At 29.3% G+C, this 16,922-nt stretch overlaps 3 protein-coding genes and 1 long non-coding RNA gene across 5 annotated transcripts; 2 read left to right on the forward strand and 2 right to left on the reverse strand.

Moving 5' to 3' along the window:
* Positions 1-48: 48 nt before the first annotated feature.
* Positions 49-2,025, reverse strand: LOC124531071 (NADH dehydrogenase (ubiquinone) complex I, assembly factor 6). 2 transcript variants are annotated; one of them, XM_047105523.1, is made up of 5 exons: positions 1,726-2,025; positions 1,386-1,620; positions 1,066-1,298; positions 403-565; positions 49-298 (listed from the first exon to the last, which is right to left on the reverse strand). In XM_047105523.1, the coding sequence occupies exons 1-5, from the start codon at positions 1,836-1,838 to the stop codon at positions 119-121; spliced, it is 924 nt and encodes a 307-aa protein (XP_046961479.1). In that variant the 5' UTR covers positions 1,839-2,025; the 3' UTR covers positions 49-118. The 2 variants fall into 2 exon arrangements, with proteins under 2 accessions (XP_046961479.1, XP_046961480.1); XM_047105524.1 differs by having other exon boundaries at positions 1,386-1,624; positions 1,726-2,024.
* Positions 2,026-6,644: 4,619 nt separating this feature from the next.
* On the forward strand, positions 6,645-13,087 carry LOC124530842 (tyrosine aminotransferase). The gene is made up of 5 exons (XM_047105173.1): positions 6,645-6,912; positions 9,331-9,659; positions 10,381-10,854; positions 11,049-11,231; positions 11,590-13,087. Exons 1-5 carry the CDS (start codon positions 6,768-6,770, stop codon positions 11,782-11,784), a joined length of 1,326 nt encoding a protein of 441 aa, XP_046961129.1. The 5' UTR covers positions 6,645-6,767; the 3' UTR covers positions 11,785-13,087.
* Positions 12,940-13,760, forward strand: LOC124530843 (ER membrane protein complex subunit 4). Its single transcript, XM_047105174.1, has 2 exons — positions 12,940-13,123; positions 13,207-13,760. Exons 1-2 carry the CDS (start codon positions 13,068-13,070, stop codon positions 13,667-13,669), a joined length of 519 nt encoding a protein of 172 aa, XP_046961130.1. The 5' UTR covers positions 12,940-13,067; the 3' UTR covers positions 13,670-13,760.
* LOC124530844 lies at positions 13,687-16,107 on the reverse strand. The gene is made up of 3 exons (XR_006966484.1): positions 15,895-16,107; positions 14,815-14,868; positions 13,687-13,881 (listed from the first exon to the last, which is right to left on the reverse strand). It is a non-coding gene; the product is annotated as an uncharacterized LOC124530844 (long non-coding RNA).
* Between the last annotated feature and the right edge of the window lie 815 nt (positions 16,108-16,922).

The following is a 16,922-nucleotide window of genomic DNA, read 5'->3' on the forward strand; positions in this document are numbered from 1 at the left end:
TTGCATGAATGAAAAGGCTTGGAAGTAAAAGTGCAATTTTTTCTAACAATGTTTTTTATTTCTCCTACAAATGTTCATAATTAAATATAAATTTTAATTTCCTAATAACTCATTATGATTAAAATTTATTTAAAATCCTTTTGTAGTACAAAGTTAGAGGCAATGTTGGACTGCCTTGTAACAATCTTTTATCAAAGACATTAAAGTTAACTTTCTGAAGTTTTGTTAAGTATTTATCAATGGCAATTGCTGGTAAGAAAATCTGATTTGTTATTTTCGGTACTTGAATACTTCTAGCCTGAAACAAAAGTTGTCATTATTGTACATAATAACTTCTACAAATTTTAAATCTGGAATGTATTACACATTATTACTCTAAAATTTTAATTATCTATAGTATACCTTTTCCAAGTGGCTATTGGCTCTGCTAGCTACCTCAAATATAACATTTCTCATATTTTCATCATCATTTCCTCTTAGAACAGACTCTTGACTGACTTGATGCTTCATCAATATATCCATTGGTAAAGATACTGTCTTATGATAATTAAATACATGGACTGACCTGAAAAGTATTGTTATATGATTAATAGTTTGTTATTTGATAAATAATAAGAATCACAATATTTAAGAAATTTCTGGTATAATAATAATGGTATAATTGGTGAATAATAATAATAATCCAAAAGGATCAGTGATGGACAAATTAATAGTACAAAAGTGAAATTTATTTGTGCACTATAATGGTAAGCTCTCACCCATGCAGTCACTGATTAAGCATATAACTTAGAATTTTATTAATGCACTAAAGTTCAGCTCTTTTTTTAGATATTAAACAAAGAAAAAACTTAAACAATGAAGAAAATTTAAAAAAAAAATCTAGTACAAGTATCATGATTGTATTCTAAAAACATTTCATTGATTTGCTCTATATAATTCTTAACTATGTCATAATTATAGTAAATATGGAATAAAGTCTAAAATTTATAGATTTTTTACCAAAAACGCCACACAGGATCACAATCTTAAAAGTAAGGGATTAGTTGTTACAATATCAAAACATACCTGAGTATATTAGTCATTCCCTGTGCTTTGCCTAAATGGGAGGCAGCATGATCTGCATGTACATTTGTTACACCGGCAATACAGAGGAGTAAGTAATATATTGTGGAAACTGTATTTTCAGTGTATATCTCCACATCTTCCATTGTTCTGAAGTATTTTGTTTTGAGTAAACTTTGCCTCGAGGAAATAAGCCTTTCCATATATCTTTTTGGTAATTTGTAACTATTACAAACCTACAAAGTGAGAGTATAGATAATAGTCATAAATATATCGTGATTGTGTGTAATGTGGTGGTGTGTGGTCAGTGATTTTTTATTTACCTTGTATAATTCTTGCGTAATGGGATTGGCAGGTATTTTGTGTGACTGTTGGTTTTGATATATTAAGTTGACAGCATCATGCCAGAACTGGAGTCTCATTGCTGCAGTTTGAGGATCAGTAGTTTGATCTTGAACCCTCGCTATTTCAGCATTGAATGCTCTTACAACAAAAGCTGGAGATCGAAGAGCTTTGGTCATGAGCAGTGTTGCTAAGTAATTTTCATAATCATGCTGTCTACCTGTGGAAAATTAAGACGTACGAGAAGCCCTTTTTTTTAAAAAATCCTAAACATTTTACTTCGTTACTTAAATACTAGTAAATAGATTTCTTTAATTTTACCTTACAATGTTTGCACAATATTGTAGTGAGTTTTCGCTTGATGTGGCCTTTTGGGTAACAGATCTTGTTAATGGAATATAAATCCTAAGAGTATTCTTTAAATGGTAAAACATGGTTAGTTTATGAAATATAGATTATGTGTGGTAGGATAGATAAATATATACTTAAAACGAATTATTTGATATTTTAACTATTTTTTTATTCACTGTTAATTAATTGCTTTAATATTCATTTTGTTTAAATAGTAATTAAATTGCGTATAACTCTTAGGATAGATCTGAGATCTCTCTTGAAAAATATATACTTCAAATTTCCAATGTCAAATGTCAGTTTACTGTCACTAAACACAGAGTACGTAATCCCAACGGCACGATATTATTTTCTATTTATTTTATTTGCATAAGAATTATTCACATGATAGCCTTAATTACCATGTTACTTAAAAATAATAATGACTATTGTATACTGTAAATTTATTTATTTATTAACTCTTTATCGCACCCAAACATAGGACTAAAAATTACAATTTTGCTCTACAAAGGTTGCATGAGGACAACAGGCAACCTTATCGCTAAGCAGCGATCTCTTCTAGGCAACCTTTGGGCAGAGGATCATAATTAATATTGACATATATGGGAAGGGTATTATACATATTTATGTAAACTTACTTAAATTATTGTATAACGTAATATATACTATAATAAATACCTACATAAAATATGTATAATAAAAAAAGGAGATATGCTATGATATGATATATTAACAAAACAAAAAAGTTAACAACGACAACGACTACTTCGTATTACTAATGCGACAAGTAAAAGTTCTTAAACATCCTTTTAAAAACGGCTAATGATTGTGCGCGCCTTATAGCTAAGGATAATGAATTCTAAAGTCGAGAAGCTTCAACAGTGAAGGACTTAGAATAGTAAGAAGAAGAGTGGGAAGTAATAGATAGTATTAGATTTTTATTCGCTAATAATATGGTTAAGACAGCGATCTGCCTATCCAGACTACTTCATTCAGTGCTATTTGACAAATTGGATTAGGTAGAAATCGGTACGCATTTGAGATACGATTTAAGATTAAGAAGATTTAATAAAAACCGTAAAATAAGACAGTCGTCGTGAACCCTACCTTAGTTAAACTTAAAAGGAGAATGGTGTTCAAAAAGTATCCCTTAATCTTGTTCAGGATACTAAGGTTTTGAGGAACTTATTTTGTTCTTGATTTTTGGGATTGGACGAGATGTTAAAATAAGTCACTACCTTTCAATTGAACACGAGCCACTTTTTTGCTTTCGAAATAACGCATGATCTATAACTGGTCGTGTATTTCTTTGCAACAGTATGTTATCTGCGCACCCCAAAACATTCGGGTTTTGCAGACAGTTGACATAGGCCTGTGCTTACGATTGCACAGAATACGGATTCTTGACCGAATTTCAGTCACGGTAATAATGATAATATTGTCTCGAAAGAAAACGCATGGCATTGGCATTGCTATTGCTTTAGCACATTAACTTGAGACTAGGCATAAATATTATAATTGTAATATTTAATTGTCGTCAAGTTTCAGTTACACAAATAGCTATCTATTCAAAGGTCATTTGCATAATTATCATTTATCAATTTAATACCCAATAATAGTTCATTACAATAATTAAATAATTTAGAACAAAAAAAAATACTTTAACGTAGTTTAACGTAAATACACTTAACAGATATAACGTATGTAATTTTACTAAAAATGTTTCAGTGGTGAAATTGTTTATGTACCTATATTGGAAATAATAAAGGAAACATAATATTCTAACGATGCCGAGAACGTAGCACATATAAAAAAAATCATTGAGACTTCTTGGTAGAAAGTACGAAACTAGATTCGGGTTGCACCGTGGCAAATGTCACAACCATCACGGCCCATATGTATAAGGAATAGGTGGTCGCCGTCTCCCTGTGGTTGTCGGTACCAATGGTGTATTGATAAATGTTGTGCAGTTGCAGTCGATAAATCTTTATTATGGAGTATTATTCTACTTCAGTGGTCCATAATATTGATTTATATTTTATTGTTTTGATAACAATCCCCAACAAATATTTGATAGTTACAGTTGCTATACTATAACCGTTATTGCACCACAGTTCCACCACATGTGCTATAACGGTCTCATTTTTTATTAGTTCCATATTCATATTATTCAATATTGTACCCAATTTCAGATGTCCGATCTGAAATTGGGTACAATATTATGCTATTTAGTTACGTTTGTTAAAATAATATAAAAGACTGAGGAATTGTACCCATTAAAGTCAAAAAATTAATATCGTCATGATTACAGTAATAAATTAAGTAGAGTACTTGTTAATTATTACCTAAACTCATAGATATAAAAGACCTACTTACATAACTATTTAAAATAACGCTATTATTACATATTTTTAATAAAAAACACAAAAAACAAACATGTACCTAAATAAATATTTAAATGTTTGATAAAATAAATTTAATACAATTATATTGTATAATTCGAGGATAATTTTATTTTCTATATATATTCATAGGTGGTACCTACTTAGTCATATTATACCAAAAGCATTTGTGCAAACTTGTTGAGAATATTACATTAGACATTATAGACTATTTATTCATTACTCTAAATACTATCTAACTAATTATCTTATCTAATATTGTTGGGATAAAAATCAAAAGGATGTAGTTTAGTAATTACTAAAAAGTAAATTGTGATACTGTTTGAAAATAAAAACATGTCTGTGGAGGTCTGGTTATTACAGAAAAAGAAAAAAGCACAAAAATCTGTAAAAAACAGATTTAGGGTTGCAAAATTTCAGTCTTCAGGTCATTCAATTTTGCAATAAATTATTTCAATTAGTAAGTTAGTATTTATAATTGTTTTGTTATTAAACAAAATATATTGTGCTAAGTATAGGTTTGAAGGCTTTCCGCGAGCTCGTCTGGGTCAAACGGCAAAAGGAAGTACTTACCCATATCCACTTGTTGATATTGTTGAAACTTTTACAACTCCAACAACATCATTTATCCCGTTGTTTGAGGGCAACTTTATCAGTAAGTCAGAACTCTCATCATGCTCAATGCCATGTTTAATATTAACATATTAAAAGTATAATCGTTTAAAAAGCCTAAAAAATACAGACGAATTGATAACCTCCTTCTTTTTGAAGTGGGTTAAAAATTTGACGAAAGAATAACGTTAAACAACGCAAGGACTGTATATACCTGTCTTTTTTATTCTCCTAACCATCCTGGCAAGAATTATTAATTTTTTTATTTAATCCTCGGTTATTTGATTGAATCAGTGCCAATATTTAAGACCAAACAATTATCATAAAGTGAAAATAATGATATTTTTATGAGTTTACGTATATTTTTAAAGAGCGCTGAACCCTAGCCATTATAATAATGACCTAAGCAAACTACATTAAGTTATATCATATCACAAAGTAGTTTAAAAAGAGAGGCTTACGCTATCATTATTTATTTGAAAATTGCCTATCATAGTGAGTTATGGTTATAAATGAAAATTTTATATTATTTTCAATATAGTGAATAAAAAGGAGTAAAAGGATTATCACTCGTAAAATTTTTCTGGCATAGGTAGGTAGTGAATACGTTTAAAATTTTGAACGTATATAATTAATTAATTATTAAATATTTTAACCTAGTTTCTATTTTAATATTACCATTGGTATTACATTATTTAATCATTACCTCAAAATATATGTTATATGTTTTGATAATGTTATAGTTTTTTTAATTAGGGGCTCACCTACCCCGTGCTAAGTAATATAACTTAATCGGTTACACATACATTTCTTTTTGTATTTTTTACTTTTATATCCAAATGGTTTAAATTAAAGTTAATAGTAAACCAGCTTTGAAACATAAAACAATAAACATTTTTGTTAAGCAAGTATCACAGGCAAATATAAAATGTAGGAGCTTAAAAGAAACTCTCAAGCTTAAGTCTATTATTTTGACAATTGTCATTGTATGAAGACAATTGTGAATTAAGCACGCTTATTCGTGGAAAAGAAAAGTTTATGAATGATTCGGTTTCCATTCAATCTTTCAAATGTAAACATTGCGCAATGCAAGAGTCAATGAAAAATATGTTTATCTAGTCTGAAGAAAAAGAATTAATTATTATTAGTCATTGATGCAATTTAGTTTTGTAACCATAACAAAACAATAATATTTATCGACCTTGTTTGTTTATAAAGTCAACGACTATGCTAATTTTATAAACATACGTCTTAAACTAATCCCTTCTTTTTGATAATTTAGATGGTACAAAGCAGTGGGTTATATCGATCGGTAAAAATTACATCACAACTAGAAAGGTTAGCTATGAAATCGTTCTATTACATTCTAGATAAATCTCTAGAAAAGCCTCAGTAGTATAGTACAAGTTACAAGCATTTAACGATTTGTTAGATTTATATAAATGATCTAAGGAGTAAGTCTATGCAAAAATTATTCTTATTATTGCAAATATTATGAATAGTGCGTAAATAAGATTTCCTCTGTGTATTTATGAACTTTATTGCTTTAATACAAGCTTATATAAAACTTAGCCGGTACATCCTGGACAACTTTCCGAGTACAAATTTTATCAATGGTAAATTCTATGAAATTCAGCATTAGATGATAGCAGGCACTTGTTATTTTGGGCAAATATTAACATAGTATTGCTTCGTTGGAATCCTGAATAATATGAATTTTTTATGATTGTTAGCATATGTATTTGTTTAGTACCTTTGGATCGATACCATTGTAAGTATAATTAGTATGTTAAGTGTCGCAGTAGCCAAGGGTGGAATATTTAAACAACTGGCTCCGTTGTCGTCATCTCATATACATTTTCAAACCAGTTCCGCGACTTGGAAGTTAGTATCCGCCAAATGGCAGTATTCATACAAAACTGAGACGTATCGAAAGGCAAGCTCTATTCTTGTTTCACGTTTTGCCGCAGCTTTGAATCTACAGCAACTTTTGTGCTGATGTCGCGAAGAACCCGAAGCAGACAGGAGTGGGAGGTGCGCGCTTCTACTCTAGCTAGGAAAACTACAAATCTTATCCGGCGTATCGTTGAGAACCTGCAAGTGGAACCGAACCCTAACAAAGAACTTATCGCCTTATCCATTGGTAAGTAAAGTTATCAATACTGCGACGCATCTTTGGAAAATATTTCTAGAAAGTTGCATTATTGCGTAATTTCGGCGTTTGGCGTTTGAATTTTGGTTATTCGGAAATAGAAATTAATGTAAAGAAGTGAACGGTTGTATAACTTAAATAGAAGAGCTAATCGGATTTGGAATTTAGCAAAACAAAACTTAAAATTAGAAAGGATTGAGTTGATATTTTTATTGTTCTTACAAAATTATTTATAAACAGGAATGTATTCCAGCGAAATCTGAATTTTTAAAGATTAATTGCATATGAAATATCAGCGCTTTGAGCTGAACTAAAGAGTAAAATACAGCTAAAACGAATTTTGAATAAAAAAATAAATATATAAATTATAATTAATATAATTTTACTAAAACAAAAATGACGATATTTCTATCCAAACCACATGCTTAACTAAATTTAATGTACACACAAAAGAGTCAATATAAAAAGATAAGCTATCTTCGGCACGTATTATTTATTTATTTAAATTTTTTACATAATTGTTACTTACAACCCATTTACCTCTTACCCTCAATTTATGTTCTCTATAGATAAATAAGTCACCTTTTTAAATATCACATACCATAATTACTCAATTTTGTTATCTTTTACTTTATTTTTATAAAGAAAAAGTAATCATTTTCTTAAAATTTCTTAGAACGAACGAAAATAATTTTGTATAAAAATACGGAATGTTATGAAACACTTACAAATGTGGAAAAAGAACTGGCAACAGAAAAAGCAGTTGCATTTATACAGTTTCATTTCTTATATAAATATAAGAAACAAAATTCTAAATAGAATGTACGTTAGATCAAAATGGAAAATAATTAAAATTGAATATTATTAGGATCGCCCGAAATCACCGCAATAATTCTTGCCAGTATTTCTTATTTTATAGCAATTCCCCTTATTTTGTAAGCTGATTTTAAATTTACCCAAGTCATCTGAAATTTTTTATAAAACAAGTAGTAAAAATAGAATTTTTATTGAAATGATAAATTTAAAGACAAAAATTTAGTTATTGGTCAAAACATCTTACGAAATTTATAGTTTTGATTTTAATAAACGTACATTGATGAAATATATATATATTATTCAAGATAGAATATGAAACTATTTCAAATACTTTACGAAAATTATTTATAAATCATCATTTAATTTGTATTTTTTTCTGAGGTTCGAGATTGAATGTTTTTATATATATTTACGCGATATTGACTCTATTAAATATTTAATTTTTTGGAAAGGAGTCTTTAGGTCAGAAATAATGCGTAATTCAAGGTTAACACGAACAAAACTTGTTTTTAAAATATTTTTTTAATGACAAACACAATATCACATGAATGATGAGTGTGCAAAACATAATTTTGTTTTGTACACTCTAAGCATTACTAAAATTAATTTAGGTTTACACTAAATTTTATAGTTTATAATAAAATTGAGTGTAATCATCATCATCGTGACAGGTTAAGTAAGATTAAATTGATAATAACACTGAACTTGATTAAACTCTGTTTGAAGCAAGCTTGTATTTAAATGGGCACCTGAAAGTCGCGGGCGACAACTAGTATTATATAAAAACAAGTTGTGATGAAACCGCCCGTGTATCACCCACTTTAAACGTTAAAACTTCGCCCTCGTGGGTCTAAGCACATGGTAATATAATCTATAATCTTTATAAACAAAATGGACTATCCTGGGCCAAATCGGACCGAATCTGGACCGGATCGTATTGCTTTCGTCTTGCGTCATAATGATTGGATGATGAGAGTGTTTGCGGCTACTAACTTTTCTGTTTTGTATAATTTTCGTTTTATTTCTTGTTTTTTTTTTTTATTTCTTTATATAAATAAAAAACGGTGACTGTGGTACTCGGTAAAGTTTATAAAACTTATGCTGTACTATAATAATTTGTTGCTATTTTGTATCATGCTAAACGAATAAATAAAAAAAAAAATCATTTTATTGGATTCGGTCTGATATATTCTGATATTACCGCATTCAAAAAAACAAACTTGTACTTCATATTATTTACCTATCTACTCGTAGTATAGACGAATGTCATGATGAATTCTTAATTGACTTAAAATTTTGTACAGTACTTGCACTTGTATGACGGTTTAGGACGTAGTACCTTAAATTTATAATCAAAGTTAGCGAGCGAATCATAGCGGTTATTTTATGTTAAAAATTATGTGATAATAGTATTAAATAACGAGTAATAAAAATAACATAGTCTAGTAGGTATATTATCAAAACCTTTGACTTCAAGAATATTATTTCATGACTAGTAAAGGAGGCAGTAATTTGACGGTTGATAATGATCGTTAGACATATCAGTATTCGGAAGTTGCTATAATTGTTTTGTACCCATCCTATTATTCACAGGTGATCCAACAACATTTGGAAATTTAAATCCTCCTGAACAAGTTTTACAAGCTGTTCGCGATAGTATTGAGCTAAATACGAGCCGAGGCTATGCCCCTTCTAAAGGGCATTACGAGGCAAGGGTGGCCGTAGCAAAATACAGCGCTCATCAAGGCAATGTTCATCCAGATGACGTTATATTATCCAGCGGCTGTTCACATGCGATTGAAATGGTTATAACAGCACTTGCAGATTGTGGTCAAAATGTTCTCATACCCCGGCCGGGTTTTTCTATTTACCAGACTCTGGCAGAAGGATTGGGAATTGTTATAAAGCACTACAATCTCCTGGTAAGTCCTTAAACTTTACATACTCCATAATGTATAACTCAATGAGATTAAACAAAATTAATTAATCTTATACACAGAGGCTACTTAACGTATCACATGATATTTCTAGAAAACATACTGCCAAATATATGGAATAGTGTCAACATTTTTTATGAATCCTAGTCATTTATCTAACTGTTAAAATGTCTAAAAATTATTATTATACATATCAAAACAATTTGTTTTTAATAAAATACATGATGTAAATAAATTACGTCAGTGACAACTGAACGTGGACATTTTCAATATAGCGCTACGAGCACTAAATCACTAGCTGTTCTAGGCAGACAATCATGAATTATTAAACTAAGTCTACTATTTTGATGAAGGCGTGACTGGCTTAAAATAAACTACTTATTATTGCCATTAACAGGATTTTCGGCACATCACCTCATTTAATTTAACATATCATACTATAACCGTAAACGAGTTTGAAACAGACAGAACAAGTTCTGTTTCATTGTGGTCCTTATTTGCATATTTGCGCCGCATTCTCTAAACAACTTATTAAATCCTGCGTTGTGTATTGATTGTATAATAATTCTTTAATGATAAAAGTATGATAGAGATCATACGAATCTAGCGATGCGTATTTAGTAAGTAATTGTAACTCGTTTGAAACTTGTAAGTAAGCACTAGCGATAAAACATATTTTATAAAATAAAAATATTTTATTTTACAGCCAGATGAACAATGGAAGGTAGATCTTGATGATTTAGAGAGCCAAATCGACGACGATACTGTCGCCATTGTAGTGATTAACCCATCCAATCCTTGTGGATCCGTATATGACAAAGAACACTTAAATGAAATTTTGGATGTAGCTTCAAGGAACAGATTACCAATCATAGCTGACGAAATATATGAACATTTTATTTTTTCCGGGAATAAATTTACAGCTATATCGTCTCTATCCCAAGATGTACCGGTTCTTACATGTGGTGGACTCACGAAACGGTTCCTAGTACCTGGTTGGAGAATGGGTTGGGTGATCATACACGATCGAAATAATGTTTTAGGAAAGGAAATACGAGAGGGTTTATCAAACCTTTCGATGAAAATACTCGGTCCGAATACATTAATACAGAGAGCTTTACCTGCTATTTTAGAATATACGCCGCAAAGTTTCTTTGACGACGTGTTGTTGTTTATTGAGGTGAGTGGAAAGTTCCATGGCGTCATCTTGCAATATGTTTTTTAATGCTTTTATTATGGGATGATACAGGCTTAAATATAATCAATAATAAGTCGTGCGTTACGGGTTTAAAACGTAATGCTAACGTCTATAAAAATTACATTAACGATCTTTTTTTCAATGTATTGACGAAATAAAGTTACTCGTTTTTACAGAATCAAGCGAAACTTGCTTATGAAGAACTTCGGCATGCACCAGGGTTACGACCAATCATGCCTCAAGGAGCCATGTATATGATGATTGAAATAAAATTATCGCATTTTCCTGAATTTAACAATGAGTTCAAGTTTATAGAGCGTATGGTATCAGAACAATCAGTCTTTTGTTTACCAGGGACGGTAAGATAACCAGTTTTTATAATTTTACATGTATTATTATTATACTAAAGTCATCGTTTGCGTACATGAACAAAAACTTCGATATTCAATACGATGTTCATTCTGACGGATTACATAACAATAATAATAATGATATCGGCCACGATGGCGATTCTCAGACTAGTCATTTACGCAGGAGATATTGCAAAAGTTTCTGCGCAAAGACAAAAGAATGTGCGCAGACAAGTTTATAAGTTGTTGTGATAGAAATTTAATAGTTGATTAGATCATAACTTTTAGTATATTCCAGTATAATCATATTGAATACCTCATTTTGAAGGTATAAAATTTGTTGAAAGACCACTTCTTCTCTTTTCAGTGCTTCGACTATCCAAACTTCATGCGAATTGTTTTAACCATACCTGAGGATAAAATGCGGGAAGCTTGTCAAAGGATTGTATTATTTTGTAAAGAACACGTAGTTTTTAGTGAGAAGAGAAAAGATATTGAAGAGGACGTATCGATAACGTCGGATGTTCAAGTTATATGTAACAATGACGCTCGCGCAGCTTAGATTAATTAACTAGTATAATGTATAGCTTAAGTCTCTAATCGTTGATAAGGGTCCTTATACATATTTCATAAAATATTGCTTTAAGGAAAGAAGAACTTTAGAACAAACTCTGAAATGTATTTTGATGTTCCCGATATGTTTATAACATCTTCATCGATGTTTTGTCAATTTAAAACAAAATAAACCAAACCGATTTGTAGATTAACGTCTGCTCAATTAACTTAAAGAAATCTTTTGTATATCCTTTGAAACCTTTTGTAACTAATTGTCATGCCCGTCAATGAGCAGGGCTGTAAAAAGAGATATATAGATATAGTTCTGTTTTTTATTAAGTAATTTTTACTAAGGTAAACTTAGTTTTATATACGGTAGTCGACCTGTTGACCAAAACCATATAAATCAAAATAGAAAAGGAGATTGTGAACTAATACCAGAAATACTGATTTATATATAACATATATTTAAAATAATATAAGATAAATAGTTAAGACAGTATGTTTGTAAGTAAATATTCGTTCCCAGTGAGAAAAGTTTATAACAAAAACAGTCTTTGGAAAATTACTTTTAACTATTACTGTTCATACCAATCTTAATTTTTACATTTGCAAAGTACTGACTCTTTATTGTATATTGTCAACCTGAATTTTCCCATGTAGTATTTATTGTAAAGTTTACAATTGAAATCAATTCAAAGTATTGTCATAAATAATTACCATAATAAAGTCATTTCTAGTAGTTACCTACTAATAGTATAGTCAATGGGCACTTGCAGAGTGCATGATAATGAAATATTATAATAAATCTATCTAGATATAATTGTAGCCAGTGGTTTATATAATTAAGATTTTACGTTTGTTGTTTTTTATAAAATAAATAATAAAACCGAGAAAGTTTTTTGCTCAAGTAACCCCCTTCCCCCATGGAATCCCTAGTTTGTCATGTGTTCAGAACTGTATGTTTTGATATAACCATGTCTGATTCAGAGGCTGTCTTTATGATGAATGCTATATGTATGTGTACATTATAAAAAAAAGTTAATTTAATTTTTTAGTTTCGCGATTAACAAGTCTAGGACTGTGAGACAGTATCGGCTTAAAACGATCGCATGCTTATATATCGAAAGTCTGGCGCTGTCGTAACAGTAGTATTGTCACAGATGTCAAAACCCGAACAACAATTATTACTGTCATTGTCTAATTGTGATTGTCACTTTAATTTAACTCGTCTCAAGTGGTTTATAGAATTCACGAGAAACTATTTATTTATTAAGTAAAAATAAAAAGATGTCTCAAGTAAAATCCAACAAAAAATTTAAATGGGCATTAGACTTTAATCAAAAGTAATTTATTTTTTTCTTCAAAATTTGCTTTGTAATTACATTCTATTAACTCCTTAACATTAATCAATGTTTCATAATTTCAGAAACAAAACCCAAGCGACTGAATTACCGTCACCACCTGGTTATAGCCAATCTGCTAATGCCAGCTATACAGAATCATCAAAGGAAACTGATTCTAATTTACTTTTGATTAAAAAACTTTGGGATGTTGCTCTTGGGCCTTTGAAGCAGGTGCCTATGAATTTGTTCATAATGTACATGGCGGGCAACTCTATATCGATATTCCCCATTATGATGGTTGGTATGTTGATAGTGAGGCCCATTAAGGCATTATTTTCGACTCAGAGCACATTTAAAATGGTTGAAGGTACTCAAGCAGCAGGGCAAAAGTTTGTTTACATCATTGGAAACATAGTAAATATATTTTTAGCACTTTATAAGTGTCAAAGTATGGGCTTACTACCGACCCATTCAAGTGATTGGTTAGCATTTGAAGAACCAATAACAAGGGTTGAATATGTTGGAGGTGGTTTATCAATGCTTTAAGTAAATCAATAGACAAATTCTGTTTTATTCCTACATGCTTTTATTTAAGATCATTACAACATTATTTACAATAAATAAAATTTAATAAATGTACTGGTGTATCTATTTCAATCCTTTGCATTTTTGGTGGATTCATTCATTTCATCTAGTTTAGCTTTTATGAATGCTTGGGCTCTTTCAAATAATACTTTGGGGTCCTCCACCTTATCGATCTAAAAAAAAATAAAAAAAATTGTAGATTAAAAGAAACTGTTAAAGATTTTTGAACATTTATGTGTTTATGTTTCAATTTGTCAATTTTCAATTTTTAACACATTTTTATTGTAATTGAAAACTGCTATTGTTTTGTAATATAAAGCTAACTATGAGTAATGACCATGAGGTGAACAATAGTTAAAATGTTTTCAATGCTAATAAATGTAATTTGTTTGTACTGACAAATTGTCGAAACTACTAAGCAAATATACATAAAACTTATCTAGAAGAAGCAGAGAAATTTCAGAGATTTTAATACAAATTATTAATATATAAGTTGAAAATTTATTCAATGTCTTATGTCTCAAAAGTAAATTTCACGTTTAAATAAAAAATTATTCCTGGTTCAAAAGAAATTAAGTAACAAAAAACAAACCATTTCTTTTATCCAGAACCCTGTCACATTCGTGAGCTGTTTTCTTACAGACAAATTCAACAGCGCCCTGCATCAAAAACGTACTTGGTAAATCTTAGTAATTTAAGGAATATGTGTCAAAAGAGGCCATTACATAAACATAAAAAATAATATTTGAACCAAGAATAATTTTTATGTTGATATAGTATTATGTGCTAATGTTAAAAATTTCAGCATTGTATAACCATTTTGCTTAATAAAAATATGGCCTCCTTTGTGAATCCAATATATCTTTACTAAAAATGTTTTGAATGTTTATATAATTTGTGAATTCAAGACAAATTACTATAGCTTGTTAAAGTATTTTAGACTAATAATTAATTTTCAATGTTGTGTTTATTGATCTGATATTACTGTGCATTATACTGAATATATACATATGCGGAGACTCGATTTAAAGTTATGGATATGAAAAATAATGTTCAGAATCGTGGCTATTATATGTGTGGTAGATTAACTCCGGCACTTTTTATACCTGATAATTTTGTGCTATGTAAACACCTGTGTATAGTCCCGTTCCAAAAATGATCTGCAAAATGAAAATATTTTGGTTAAAATCATTTTATTGTTTTATTGCCACAAATTAATTACAGAATGAATGAAGATACATTTTTAAATATTATATTATTCTAGAGCATACTTATTATTCATAAATGAACAACTAATATTAACTAATTCTGTTATATAACAATATCAATTTTATAGGTATCTACTATAGAATTCAAAAAGGAGCTATGTTCCATTTCTGGGGCCTTTAAATTGACTCAGTAGTGGTCCCCTGAGTAACATTGAATTTTCTCATAGTATCTCATTTTTCACAGATAATTTGTATGTCTATGTAGTACATACTTACTGTAGTTTTTAAAACAGATGTAAAACAGCCCATTGCTTGACCTTTTTTTAATTATTTTATAAAAATATAGTTCATTCCTACTCAGAAATTTAACGTCCTACATTTTTCCCAAATAAAACAGCTTACAACTGTTGTGTATTATTGACATAAAAAATGTTATAAAATTGATTTTCTAAATTTGAAAGTTTCTGTCAAAAATATAATGACAAACTGTATGACCAATTCTATTAATGTAAAGATTTATGTGGTAATGGTAATATACCCATAATATTATACCACATAAATCTTTTTTTTTAAAAACAAGGAATTATTCAAAATATTTTTAGTTTGAAATAGATTAATAACAATTGATAATTTTATACTTATTAATATAAAAAAGTCTTATAACATAATAAAATATTGAGTCAGAATTGAGTGTTCTAAATACAAGGCTATAGACACCAAAATACAATAATAATATAAGTTTTTTTTTTATGAAATTGTGATTATTTTTCAGTTAATATTAATAAATTATTATATTAATGGTTCCTAGTAAAATTGGGAATACTGTGAATTGAAAAGGTGAAAGTCATTATTGCTTAAAATAGCATATATGATCTTATTATGTTCATTGTGTTAGTGCGTCTAAGAGTACAATGGATTTTTACAACTTTGTATAATTGTAATTTGTAGAATATATTTTGTAAAATTAACAATACTCACCAATCCTTTCAACATTTTGCTTAGAAATACCATGAAAACTTATGAAATTTTTGCTTATAGTAAGATTTTCGTAAAAAAATCAACAAGAATGACTATTCTACGTACAAGAAACTTTATTTTAAGATTTTTTACTGTCATAACAGCTCATACCAGCTGATGATAACACCGGTGACAGTGATGTTTAAGTTTGTTGGTGTTGCTAACGAAACATAGAAATATTTGCCTAATATTAATCTGTGATTTTTTTTTATACCTGAGAAAATTGTTAATCGATTGTTGTCTTTTTTTATTTCAGATAGGTAGGCGGTCGAACAAACATTAACTATCCCAACATTGTCATCTTTAAGATTTCCATCATGCTGTCATCCCGTTTTTGGGAAATCTTAATTTTATTAATACTACAAACGATTCTTTCGTAAAATTATGTAGGATTTTAATAATTTAAAACTTAAGAAAAATACTTTTGAAATCGAATGGATTTTCTTTCATAACTATGTTGAACTACAAATGATTTAGCACTCACTTTATGTCGATTTAAATTTAATATTTAAAGTGCTTTGAGCAGTATTAATTGTTTTTGCTACATAATCAATGATACTCCAAAATTCCTTTTTCTTGAATCGGCATACCTTTAAGACCCTTATTATTCTCGTTAAACTAAATTTAAATCATCTGTATGTAAAAGAAGCCATTGTAATAGTTTCGAATGAATCAGTTTTCCGTAAAATCAATTTATAGTTAATGATTGATAGGAAATTCATACATCAGCTTTTTGTGTCATCAAATGTATACTGTAATCGTTCATTTTGTGAATCGATTTATGGCTGTCGGATATTGTATCTGTGAGAAAGATAAATTTTTGGCGGGCTTTCGAAATAAAGCTCTGTTAAAAGGAAATAAAAAGTTATGGCCCTGTAATATTAAATTAAAAAATAAGCATTACTCGTTGGTATAAAGGAACAGAATACAAAAGATGAAGTTATCATTTCAGAATGTTATATTGCAAATAGGCCGGAATTATTATAATC

Source organism: Vanessa cardui, chromosome 7 (assembly GCF_905220365.1).
Source record: "Vanessa cardui chromosome 7, ilVanCard2.1, whole genome shotgun sequence".
NCBI lineage: Eukaryota > Metazoa > Arthropoda > Insecta > Lepidoptera > Nymphalidae > Vanessa > Vanessa cardui.

Bases quoted from the DNA above. Each gene is read 5' to 3' on its own strand.
- LOC124530843 (XM_047105174.1), top strand. From the start codon at position 13,068: ATGTCTCAAGTAAAATCCAACAAAAAATTTAAATGGGCATTAGACTTT. The intron at 13,124-13,206 runs GTAATTTATTTT...TCATAATTTCAG, and splicing joins GCATTAGACTTTAATCAAAA to AAACAAAACCCAAGCGACTG.
- LOC124531071 (XM_047105523.1), bottom strand. From the start codon at position 1,838: ATGTTTTACCATTTAAAGAATACTCTTAGGATTTATATTCCATTAACA. The intron at 1,621-1,725 runs GTAAAATTAAAG...TTCCACAGGTAG, and splicing joins TATTGTGCAAACATTGTAAG to ACAGCATGATTATGAAAATT. The intron at 566-1,065 runs GTATGTTTTGAT...AATACTTTTCAG, and splicing joins GGAATGACTAATATACTCAG to GTCAGTCCATGTATTTAATT.
- LOC124530842 (XM_047105173.1), top strand. From the start codon at position 6,768: ATGTCGCGAAGAACCCGAAGCAGACAGGAGTGGGAGGTGCGCGCTTCT. The intron at 6,913-9,330 runs GTAAGTAAAGTT...TATTATTCACAG, and splicing joins ACTTATCGCCTTATCCATTG to GTGATCCAACAACATTTGGA. The intron at 11,232-11,589 runs GTAAGATAACCA...TTCTCTTTTCAG, and splicing joins TCTTTTGTTTACCAGGGACG to TGCTTCGACTATCCAAACTT.